Source organism: Aedes albopictus, chromosome 3 (assembly GCF_035046485.1).
Source record: "Aedes albopictus strain Foshan chromosome 3, AalbF5, whole genome shotgun sequence".
Lineage (NCBI taxonomy): Eukaryota > Metazoa > Arthropoda > Insecta > Diptera > Culicidae > Aedes > Aedes albopictus.
Genome location: NC_085138.1, coordinates 348,166,766 through 348,179,663, shown reverse-complemented (window position 1 = coordinate 348,179,663; position 12,898 = coordinate 348,166,766). Strand labels below are relative to the sequence as shown.

General features: G+C 39.3%; 1 protein-coding gene across 1 annotated transcript in view; it reads left to right on the top strand.

The window, feature by feature from the left end:
- The window catches only part of LOC109432675 (dehydrogenase/reductase SDR family member on chromosome X), a 45,552-nt gene extending 33,207 nt beyond the window's left edge, over nucleotides 1-12,345 (top strand). Inside the window, exons 5-6 of the mRNA XM_029874861.2 lie at nucleotides 11,496-11,694; nucleotides 11,757-12,345. Coding sequence (XP_029730721.1) covers nucleotides 11,496-11,694; nucleotides 11,757-11,954 — 397 coding nt within the window. The 3' untranslated portion in view covers nucleotides 11,955-12,345. The remainder of the gene's footprint in view (nucleotides 1-11,495; nucleotides 11,695-11,756) is intronic.
- Nucleotides 12,346-12,898: the final 553 nt, after the last annotated feature.

Sequence of the window (12,898 nt, the reverse complement as noted above, 5' to 3'; positions counted from 1 at the left end):
GGGTGACCATTAGACGGAATCGTTGATGAGTTTGAATCGAAGGATAAACCGCTGCTGTCATGCCTACCGCACCGCATCGCATATTAGTGCGAATGGTGGTGGTGGATTTTCCAGATATGAATGCATGTGCCTTTCGATTGACTGTCAACGCGGCCATAATAATTCCAGTAACGATGCAATTCTATTCTAGCTTCAAGCATTTTACGCGGAATTTTCATTGGATGATCAGAAGTGGACGAAGTGCGTGGGTTAGATTGAGAAGCCGTTGAAGTTTGGTTTTGTACCAGTTTTTTGAACTTACATTTCCAGGTCTTTTTCCGCTAGATGTGGTTTTATACAAAACTAATTAGTTGTCATGGCTTTGTATAAGAGTAACTGCAAATTTCCTTGATATTTTTCTTTATAACAGTATTTTTCCTATTTTCATATTTTGAAAACTTTTACCGGGGTATCAAATATCAATCACAATTGAATGATCGAATAATTATGAGTATTTTGGATGTCCTTTAATTTTTATTTGAGCGAGAATCTTATTTTTATTATGGGGTAACTTTGGGGTACCCCGAAAAACACATCAAATTTCAAAAATTAATCACAAATTGAAGTCTTGGAAGCATGAACATGATGGGAGAAGCTGTGTGGACCATATCAGATTGAATTTTGTTTCAAAACATTGATTTTTAACAAAATTTTGCATATAAAAGTAAGTTTGTGGGGTATACCAAAACCTCCATTTAGGTCACGAGTCGGGACTGCTTAAATAGATTTTTTATCTAAATGGATCTGTAGATTGCAAAGAAGTTAAAGAAGGGCGAGTGCCCTGGAGATTTAAAGGAGGTCAAGGGAGGTTTCAAAGGGATTTCATGGGAGTTTCAGGAAGAGAGGGGATGGGGGGGGGGGAGTTGTCAGAGGCGTTGCACGGGGGGGGGGGGCTTTAGGGGGTATTTTCGGGGAGTTTCGAAAGGTCTCAGTTGCGTTACATAGGATCCGTTAGTGTTTTAGAGGGTTTTCGAATGCATTTCAGAAAGCTTCAGAGGGTTTTTGTCGAGTTTCAGAGTTTCAGAGGCGTTACGAAGGCGTTTTCGGGGATTTCTAAGTGTCTCAGGTGCGTTACATGGGGTCCGATGAGGTTTTAGGGGGATTTCGAAGGCGTTTCAAAAACGTTCGGATGATTTTTGACGAGTTTAAGAGGCGTTACTCAGGCGTTACGTAGGAGTTTTAGGGGGTTTCTGAGGGGTGCGTTACATGGGGTCCGAGGGAGTTTTAGGGGGATTCCGAAGGCATTTCAGACAGCTTCAGATGATTTTTGGCGTGTTTTAGAGGCGTTACGTTTTCGTTTTGAAGGGTTTCCGATGGTATCAGGTGCTATCACCTGAATCTTAGAGATTCTTAAACAAACATTGAACTTGCTTGAGGCTGTGTAAGCATGGCATTTATTCAATCTTAAGCACACATGTTGTGTATGTAGTTTCGATGATTTTGTGCTCAAGAAAGTTTTTAGGAAACCGTAAACCCGAGCAGAAGGGAATAGCAACAGCATAATATAATGTGTTATTTTGGAAAAATAACTGAGTAACGGAAAGAGTTATTTTCATGTTATTTACATAACATATCCTGTTCTAAACTTGTCTGTCATAAGCGACAAATAACAAAAAATATAACAAAATAATGTTCCTGGAAGACCTGTTTAATAACATGTTTTGTTAGTTTCAATAACAACTTAATAACAGCAATTTTTTTAAATATTTCAATAACAAATTTTGATATGAATAAGTTATTGATAACAATCTGAAAACAAAATTTGCCTTTTTTTCTGTTGTAGATAGGAACTCCTCCAAAGTCCCATATGAATTCAATGGGATACGCAACAATAGCATCTATTGTAAAATGTTTCATTCATAATTGGGACGCTATTGTTGTCGCAAGCGATTTATTATCGAAAACAGAGAGAAACAATAGTTTTCGTTTATTTTCCAAACAACTTAAGATGAAAAACTACCGACGTTTAGAAGCCCTTTATTAGGTGGTTCATTGTTTATAAGATTAATTTACATTATTACCTCATTGATTGACACATTTATCCAAGTGAATCTAAGTGGGATCGATGCAGTGAAATCAATAAAAATAAAATGTCTAAAAATAATGATCAATAGAGTTCTTCTTCTTGATGATTTATTTTTTTTTTTTACATTTTTGTCGAAAAAGTGTTGTTCGTCCTTGAATTCCACCAGTTGATCCAAAATGTTCCATAAAATGGCTAACACTCTATTACACTCTCTATATTCATATTCATACTTAACTGAAATTGGGACAAAAAAAACAGGTGTATTTTTCAAAGTGCTTATAAAACAAAAGGCTGATAAGTTGGCTCAGTCACAGTTAAAACGTAATGTCAGAAAGAAGAGGAACTGATGACAAAATAATATTTTCTCTTACAGTTCCTCACGGAATGATGTGAACAACGACAATCTCGAATGGTGTAGTTTTGATTGCAAAGCTAGTTATGTTGTAATATTAATGATCAAATGTTTGTACAGTCTCAATGACACAATAATAACTGAACTTGTACTACAACAAAACATGTTATTGAAATGTAATTTAAAGAAAATATACCAAGAGCACGATCATAACAAAATAAGATTGCCCAACAGAACATGTTATGTAACGGTGATGACTTAATAAGTTAATAATAACAAACCGAGATATAAAAACAGGTTTTGTGATTCCGTTGTTATTATTTTGATATTTTCCTCTGCTCGGGAACAGTCCCAATCCAACCCCATCCCCCCTCGTTGTGCCCACCTGAGCACGCCCTGAACTCCCCTTAACTCCACTTGTAACGTATTTCCCTCAAACCAACCTTATTGCTAATCTAAAACACTCCAACTGCTCTGAACACAAACAGATTCCATTAAGGTAATGTTATCTAAATGGAGGGACCTAAATAGATTTTACCTAAATGGATTCGACCTAAATGGAGGTTTGAGTGTACTGAATAAAATATATTTTAAAGGTACATTAACATGTGATTACATGCTACGCATTATGAATTCTCTTCATTTGAGTTGTTTTTGAATGTATTATAAACAAACTTTGCCTAGATGGCTGTGTAGTGTCGGTAGCGATTGTCTCAATTGGCTAAGAATAACTCTACGGACCGCCTGATCCAGTGGTTAGAGTCCACTAAACATATGACCCCTAATTCATGGTGTTATGCGGCTTTATGCTTACCGTGGCAAGGAATGAATGGTTGGGGGGGGGGGGGGAGGTCTAATAAATACCTAACCACAAACGGAGCCTGTGGAGTACCAGGACGCCCTCCACAGTATGTTGCCCTTACTGCGCTAACCGGAGCAATGGTGCAGTGGACCTTGTGATTCTCCGAGACAATCGGCTGCCCTTCTTCAGTCTCACTTGAGGCTAAATAAGGGCGGGATTATGAAGATGATGTTAATTAGTTTGATTTTTCACCTATATGGTTTCGCATTATGCGAATTACACAGTGTATTCTGTGTATCCTCGCCTTTGGCGTTTTCCAATCGATACCGATCTGGTTTTATTGCTGCTGTTCTTTGTTGTGCTGTTATTGCGAAGAGTTTAATCTTACCTAGTTTGGGTAGTGGCTACGGTTAGGATAGCTCAGATCAATCTTCAGCATAAAAGAACAGCAACGATCAATCTTTGCAGACTTATGCAAAATGGTACAGCCCAAGTGGCCTTGGTACAAGAACCTTACTTTCGTAAGGGAAATTTCTATCTAGGAAACCTTGTGAACCCGGTGTTTGCCACTTTCAGTAAACATGAAATGGCAAACTCGCGTGTCATGCCTCGAGCCTGTGTGCTTGTCAACAACGCAATAGTTGCTACACTCATCTCTGAACTAACCACCAGAGATGTATGTGCTATCACAATTGATGTATCTGTTGGAAACCTCAACAGGAAATACGTCTATTGTTCTGTGTATTTACCGCATGATGAACCATCCCCTACGGATTCTTTCAAACAAGTCATCGCATACTGCACTTCAAAAGGCCTTCCGCTAATTGTTGGCAGTGATGCTAATGCTCACCATATCATCTGGGGCAGCTCAAACATTAACTTGAGAGGCTCCAGTTTGATGGAATACTTAAGTAGTACAGATCTTGCATTACTTAACATAGGCAACCGCCCAACCTTCATGGTATCTGCTAGAGAGGAAGTGTTAGATATAAAGCTTTGCTCTAGCAGAATTAGTCACGAGCTGACCAATTGGCATGTGTCAGATGAAGAATCTTTATCTGACCATCGCTACATCTTTTTTGAACATTTAAATGTTACTTCGCAAACATTGCGTTTCAGGAATCCTCGGTCAACAAACTGGGATCTCTATACTGATTTGGTTGCAGCCAAATTTCATGGATATTCGCCATCCATTGACACTCCAAGTGATTTAGATGATGCCGTTGATACTACAACGACCTTCATCATGGAAGCTTTTGAAGAAGCATGCCCTCTACGGTCTGTGAAGATCACAAGAGGAACCCCTTGGTGGAACTCTGATCTGGCGAAACTCAGGAAACAATGTAGAAAGAGTTGGAACAGACGACGTTCGGCTGGTTCGGAGGCTTTCAGGTCGGCTCGCAATGCCTACAGGAAAGCTCTCCGGTCTGCTGAACGATCCGGCTGGAAAAACCTTTGTACAAATGTTTCCAGCTTGAGTGAAGTCAGTCGGTTAAACAAAATCCTTGCAAAATCTAAGGATTTCCGGGTGAACGAACTTCGTTTGCCAAATGGCGATCTGACTTCTTCTGATGAGGAAGTTCTGGAATGCTTATTCAGCACACACTTCCCTGGATGTGTGGATATTACATCTTCGGATGATCCTGATGTCTTTTCTTGTAGTTATGATTCTTTAGCTTCGGCTCGGAGTATTGTAACTATAGAATCGATTGAGTGGGCTCTTAATAGCTTTGCTCCTTTCAAATCTCCTGGGGCAGATGGGATTTATCCTATTTTGCTTCAGAAGGGATTTGATTATTTCAAACATGTTTTGAAAAAACTACTTGTTTGCAGTTTTGCTACAGGGTATATTCCCAAATCCTGTAGGGATATCACTGTAAAGTTTATTCCGAAAGTGGGTCGTGCGTCGTATGAAGAAGCAAAGAGTTTCAGACCTATCAGTTTGACCTCTTTACTTCTGAAATCCTTAGAACGCATTGTGGATCATCACATCCGTGATGTTCATCTGGCCAACGTGCCTCTTCATGTGAACCAACATGCCTACCAATCTGGTAAGTCCACTGTGACTCTTTTACACAAGGTTGTTTACGATATCGAGAAAGCATTCGCTCAAAAACAAACTTGTTTGAGTGTTTTCTTAGATATCGAGGGTGCCTTTGACAACGTGCCTTTCGATGCCATATTGGAAGCCGCACGGAGTCATGGTATATCTCCAATGATTTCCAATTGGATTCACCAAATGCTCAAAAACCGATATCTCTTCTCGACATTGCGTCTAGCAGGGATTAGGAAATTGAGTGTTTGTGGATGCCCCCAAGGGGGAGTCTTATCACCGCTTTTGTGGAATCTCGTAGCAGATACGCTATTGAGGCAACTCAATAATAGCGGTTTTCCTACTTATGGTTTTGCCGACGACTACCTAACATTGTTAGTTGGTATGTGCATCAACACCCTTTTCGACCTGATGCAAAACGCCCTTCAGGTAGATGAGGGTTGGTGTCGCCAATATGGCCTTTCGGTTAATCCGAGTAAAACATCTATTGTTCTTTTCACGGAAAGGCGAAACCGTAATGGCATTCGACCTTTGCGTCTCTTTGATTCTGAAATCGATGTGACTGAACAGGTAAAGTACGTTGGAGTCATTCTTGATTCCAAGCTTTCCTGGACACCTCACATTGAGTTCAGAATCAAGAAAGCTTGTATGGCCTTCGGGCAATGCCGGCGTACTTTTGGTACAACTTGGGGTCTAAAACCCAAGTATATCAAATGGATTTACACAACTGTGGTTCGGCCAATATTTCTCTTATGGATGTCTTGTGTGGTGGTAAAAGGGTGAAGTGAGAACGGTCCAATCAAAATTAGGCCATCTCCAAAGGATGTGCTTAATGGCGATGTCTGGAGCGTTCTCTTCAACTCCTACGGCAGCGCTCGAAGTTCTCTTTGACGTTGCTCCACTACACATTCATCTCAAACAAGAAGCACTTTCTTGCACTTACCGTCTACGGGTACTCGGTCTACTAGAGGAAACTCCTGTGAACCGCACATGAACATACACCTCGTTGTTTCCAATTTTGGTGAATTGGGACAAAATTGTCCTTGCTCCAAGTGATCTAACAATTGCTTGTAATTTCTCACATAGGACATTTTCCACGAAATTCCCTTCCCGGGGAGAGTGGACATCTGGATATCTGGAAAGAAGTATTTCAGACGGCATCGTATGTTACACTGATGGCTCCCTTCTTGAAGGTCGAGCAGGTGCTGGTGTTTATTCTCGTGAGCTAAGGCTGCATCAGTCTTATTCACTTGGTAGACACTGCACCGTTTTTCAGGCCGAAATCTTTGCTCTTATGTGCGGAGTGCAATCAGCACTTCAGCAGCACGTAATGGGCAAAGTAATATACTTCTGTTCAGATAGCCATACTGCTATTAAAGCACTTGCTTCGGCCAACTCCAGGTCGAAAATAGTTATAGCTTGTCGAACTCAAATCGAGGAGCTGAGTTCAGCAAACGCTGTTCACCTTGTATGGATGCCTGGCCATTCTTCCATCGCTGGAAATGAATTGGCTGATGAGTTAGCTCGCACTGGAGCATCACATGACTTCATTGGCCCTGAGTCAGCTATTCCGATATCGAAGTGTTGGGTAAAGCTTCAGATTCACACCTGGGCTGCTACTCAACACAGACAATACTGGAATAGTTTGGAGTCATGTCGTCAAACCAAATTGTATTGTACTGAGCCATCGCCAAGGGTGGCGAAGTATCTTATAAATCTGTCGAAGCAGAATTGCAGCATTCTGGTCAAAGCATGGACTGGCCACTGCCGACTCAGCTATCACATGGCGAATATTCAGCAAGCTGATTAATTTGTATGTGATAGCTGTGAATCCGATTATGGAACTTCGTATCATTTGATATGTACCTGTCCAGTTTTTGCGCAACAGCGTTTCCGAGTATTCAGTAAACACTTATTAAGTGAAACTGACTTCAGAAACCTGAATCTTCAGGATATTCTGTTGTTCTTAACCCACTGTGGTAAAGAGCTATAGGCTCTCTTTCGCTTTATGCGTTATTACAGTGCCCTTTTCAGGGCGCTGTTTGAACCCATTGTGGTACGCTTATGCGTTAGTACCCTCTTCCAGGATATTTTTCCTATTTCCCTACCTGTCCTTATCCCCATCCTTATCCTTATTTCCTTCCTTTTCCCTCAGGTAGATGATGAAATAGGCTATTATTATGGCGATGGCACAAATGTCCTAAATGGAGGATAACGTTTCTCTGGAGCCGGCCTTCTGATACCTGATACCTGATTTTTGAAACACGATCAGATACGCACAGTATTTAGCCATGTTCAAAATTTCAAGTCAATCGGTTTGAAATTGACTGAGTTATAGCAGCAATTACCCAAAATAAGTGCTCCTGCCCTAATAGTTCCAGGCCCTAGTTGAAGAATTTTGTTCGCAGTCCAAATCTGGTGACAATTAAATTCAAGATGGCGGCCTAAAATCCCAGAATTAAAAAGAATCATCTTCCAAAACATGTTTAAATGGATTTTAAATGACGAAAAATGATATTTAGATCAAAATCAAAAATTTGGGTATTAGAGGGTTAAAATATGCAATATGACTATAATTTGTATAAGAAAGAGTGCCGGACTCCGTCAACTTTTTGTTATTGTTTTTTCCGATATTTTTTGCTGTGATCATCCAGCGATTTCTCTTGGCGATTTTTCTGGGATTTCTCCCAACGTGTTCCGCTTGATTCCTCCAAAATTTTCCCGGGATTTCTTTACATGTTTCTTTTGGATTCTCTAAAAATTAAATTCCAAAAGAAGTATCAGAAGAAATCCTAGTGGGATCTCGCCATAAACTCGAGGAACTATTAGAGAAATAGCGAGAGAAACTTTGGAAGAAATCTAGAGAAAAACTTCGGGAAGAGAAATTTTCGTAAGAACTGCTGTAGAAATCCTGCGGGGAAAATCTCCAAGAGAAATCCTAGAAATTTTACGGGAGAAGTCCCAAGAAAAACTTTAGCAGAAGTCTCGCAAAAATCCCCGGGGAAACTATTAGAACTCTGATCCATAAAACCTTCTGGGAGAAATCACTGAAGCATCTTTGGGAGAAATTTGTTGGGAAGGAATCCTCCGAAACAATCTGGGAACAATAAGGAGAAAACCTCTGGAAGTAGTCCCGAGAGGTAATCCTGCTGAAAACTTTGAAATCCCAGGAATCACCTAAAAAAGTCCTGGAAGGAACACTGGATAATCTGGGAATGAACTCCAGGAGCAAACCCGAGAAAACCTCTTGATATAATCTTCAATGAAACATTTGGAGAATTCCATAAAGAAACTCCGGCGAAGTACTAGGTATTCAAGAAACCACTCCAGGAAAAGTCGCTGGAATCATCGGAATTTGAAGAAGGAATTGCAGTAGAATTTCAAGGAGGAATTCAAAGAAGAATCCAGAATAAAGACTTTGGAGAAATTCTAGGGGAGATTTTGAAACGAATTCTGGATTGATTTTCAAGCACATCCCTAAACAAATTTCTGAAGCAAATCCTAATCCCTGATAAAGTTCTCAAGATCAAAGGTTTTCTCCATAGTTTACTAGTATTTAAAAATCGGAATAGCCAGGGTTATATCGATCGATACTATTCCCTAGCCGTTCAAGACCAGTACGTTTGCCAAAGAGATCGTCATAATAAATTAACTAAGCCGAATGTAAGTTTTACTTAACTTTAGAAGCTAGACTTGACTTGACGTGAATGAGAAATGGACAAATTGAGGCACAATTTGCGAAAAAGTTACTCGAACTCCTGACTCTTACTCACTAGACAGGCATGTTACCACTACGCCACAAGAAGACTCGATGATGTAGTGATTAATCTGAATTCAAGTTCAACTCGACATTCTGAGGTTATCTTTTTCACGAATCGCACTTCTTTTGGATAAATTGGATGTCCATCTATACTACATATCTATTGTACATTGTATAGGATCGTTGTCTGTTCAATTTCTCTTATCGCTTGCTTGTGATTCTACACACCGTGTTCTTTCATTACTTTCCTGACTCCCACTTTACTTGAATAGTATAATCGATATTGCTAAAATTGCAATAAACATGGAATAGAAGCGATAACGGAAGTACTGTAATCTGGGGGATAGTTGATCACTATGGGATCCACGTCCTTCAACCGATGAGGAGGCAATAATTCTGTTTCGATAGAAGAACTTTCGACGTAGTTCAATTGCGTGAATATATTTTTAGAATTTTTGAAGATTATTATGCCAATTGTGTCAGATTTTATATAAAAATTAGGACTTTTTTGGATGTGCATTAAACTAGGTAAAAAGACTGTCTTTCAAAAAATCGTCTCGCCTTGTGAATCAGATGACTCACAAAACACTTTTATTCATTTATGATAGGCTTATTGAACGTAGATTTGAGTTAAAATTTATTTAAACATATAAGTTTCATGTGATGATTGCATATTTTGGCAAAAGTAGGCGTTTAATGGTGGTCATTCTGTAACTTACTAAACATATATTTTTAACATACAAAACACCCCAGTTGTAAGAATTTGAAAAACCTATTCAGCATCATCAAATTTAGTTTGTTAAATAATTTTCTAATCTGGGAATGTCATGCCATTATTGGTAGATCAGCTTCACCCCGAATGGAAAGTTTCTAAATTTGGCCATTTGATCATTTTTAGTTTCAAACTGTGGCAGTTTCTCGTGAAAATTTTGTTCACGGAACTTGTTCCAGGTCCATTCAATACATGTTTTCAAAATATTTGTTCAGTATCATTTGAATTGTACCTAATTTTATTGAAAAGAATAGAGGAAAAGTAATCCACTTCCCCAAATTAAGGTACACCGGGGCAAAATAAAACGCGAAGTTTTGAAATAGATTTCAATAAAATTTGGAAATTTTTCCTTCACTAAAAGATTGTTTGAGTCAAAAACTATGTGTTATGGCAATCAAATTGTTTATTATCAATAGAAAACATCATGTTAACCCGCTGTTTCATATTGCCCCGGTGTACCTTACGTAGTACCGTAGATAAATAGACACTTTAGGTACATCCAATAATAACTACAGGTTTCCATCAGGAATTTCTCTCGAGATTCACCGTATGTATTCATTTTAATTTCACTAAAATATTTTTACACATATTTTCAAGATCGTTTTATGGAATTTCTTCAATTATTGGAAGGATGCTTTCAACTCTTTATAAAGACGTCATGAAGGGTCGTTGAAGAAAAAAGCGTCCCTAAGGGTTTTTTTTTGCATATGTGTACAGATTTCTGTAATAAATAACACAGCGCAACATTTTTTTGTCTCAAGAGCAAACTTATGTGTCTCCGAAGGATTTTGGGCCGCTGAATCCGAATCCGGGCTCAGATTTGCTCTAACACGTCACAATTTTGAGCTATACCTCAATTTATAGGGCAAAATATGCGATTTTGGGCTTTTTTGACTGCAAGCCATTAAGCATCTAAATATTTTTTTAAGCAATCATAAGGTTAATTGGTCCATTAACATCTAAATTAACGACTCATGCAAAATATTTCGTTTTACCTAATCAAATTTCATAGATTTAAGCATTTTATGTAAGTATGAAAACTTGCCTGCAACTTTTGGAGGGTGACTTGTATGGGAAATATCGTACCTAACATAAATCGCTTAAAACTATCAAATTCGATTTGGTAAAACGAAATATTTTGCATGAGTCGTTAATTTAGATGTTATTTGACCAATAAACCTTTTTATTGATTAAAAAATATATTTCCATGCTTAATGGCTTGCAGTCAAAAAAGCCCAAAATCGCATATTTTGCCCTATAAATTGAGGTATAGCTCAAAATTGTGACGTGTTGGAGCAAATCTGAGCCCGGATTCGGATTCAGCGGCCCAAAATCTGTCAGAGACACATAAGTTTGCTCTTGAGACAGACCAAAAGTTAATTTTTGTTACGCTGTGTAATCGATTGCACTTGTTAAAGCATTGTTGAAGCATTAAGATTTTAACTTATTAAAAGTTCAAGCTATTCCAAAAATAAACAAATTATTTGTCGAGTTTCAAAAGAAAATTTATAATTGAAAAACCACTACAGACTTGTGGATGCAATCCATTCAAAGCAGAATTCTGAAACTAAGATCTCTGTTACGAAAAAGGCTGAACCCACTAGTATTCATCATGTATTTTTTTCAATACCCAAACGGTTCACAACACTAACGCTAATCACATTCCGTTTTCCCGCTCCATCCAATTGCAGCAAAAACTACTATCCCGCGGAAGCGTATAACCAGAGCAAGCTGGCCCAGGTCCTGTTCACCAAGCACATCAACCTGCAGTTCGAGGAAGACGAGGAACCAATCCAGTCGCACTCGTTGCACCCCGGGGTCGTCAATACCGATCTGTTCGAACACTCGAGCACCACCTACGTCCCGTGGGTTCGGCAGCTGCTTTTCAAGGTATGGACGAGCCAAGCGTTCGGCAAACGACCCAGTCGAATAATCGTGTCCTCCTTTTGCAGAACCCCGAGCAGGGATCCCGCACCGTGATGTACGCAGCCATCGCACCGGAACTGGAGGGCAAAGGTGGAACCTACCTGAGCAACTGCCGCGTCGCGTCCTGCCATCGCTTCTGGAAGAACTCGGTCCAGTGCGACAAGCTGTTCCAGTTCACCTGTGATACGCTAGGAATTAAGGACTTTTTCCACAAGGCCAAGTAGAAGTGTGGGGAGGGATGGTGAGGTGGTGGGAGGTTTGTCCTTTCGGCAGCCGGTGGGTGAGCCGGAAGGATAAGCTCTCCGAGAAGCGATGCAATTTATTCAGTTATGTGTTTGTACTTACGGTGGCTGCTGCTGCTGATGCTACATCCTCGTTCTGTTAACAAAACAACAAAAACCGTCAGCACAAATAGAGATATTCATTCTATTACCGTCCCGAGTAGAGGAAGTGAACGTTAGAGAAAATAGGTTATTTTTGTAAAATAACTGCTGACATGAATGGGTTTAGTCATATCATCAACACATCAATACTATAATTTGAAAATCCTTTTGAAACTTTGTTTTCCAATGACCAAGTATGTGTTTGTATCAATAAAAGATAATAAGAAACAAATTTTGTTTTAATGTTATTGTAAGGTAAAAGGTAGTTATTAGTTATGCATAGTTTTACTCCAGCGTCGAACGTACAGTAGCTGTACAAAGTACAAAGTCTTCGGTATACCAATTCGTGTGGTCAATTTATGACTTCCAATCAGCTCAACGATAGATTAATTAGGGTATCGCGCCACTTGGGCGGTGGCTTCTATATTCGTCTGTTTTCCACTACAACTCAGTCAATTTTGAACCAATTGACTTGAAATGTTGTACACGAGTAGATACTATACCAATCTCACTGCATTCCAAAAAGTGTGTCGATTGGTTCAAATTTGACTGAGTTATAGCGGAAAACAGACGAATATAGAAGCCACCGCCCAAGTAGCGCGATTCCCTATTAGTGAAATTACAGGAAAAAATCCCCAGGTGAGCCCAGGTGAGATTTGAACTCATGACCCTTATACGCCACACTCTTAAAAAAAAATGCATGTAAATTTGCGTCACTTTGGATGCACATTTGCAAGCGCACATATGACGTAAATTTAAACGCTCAAGTGACGAAGTTTTCTGTC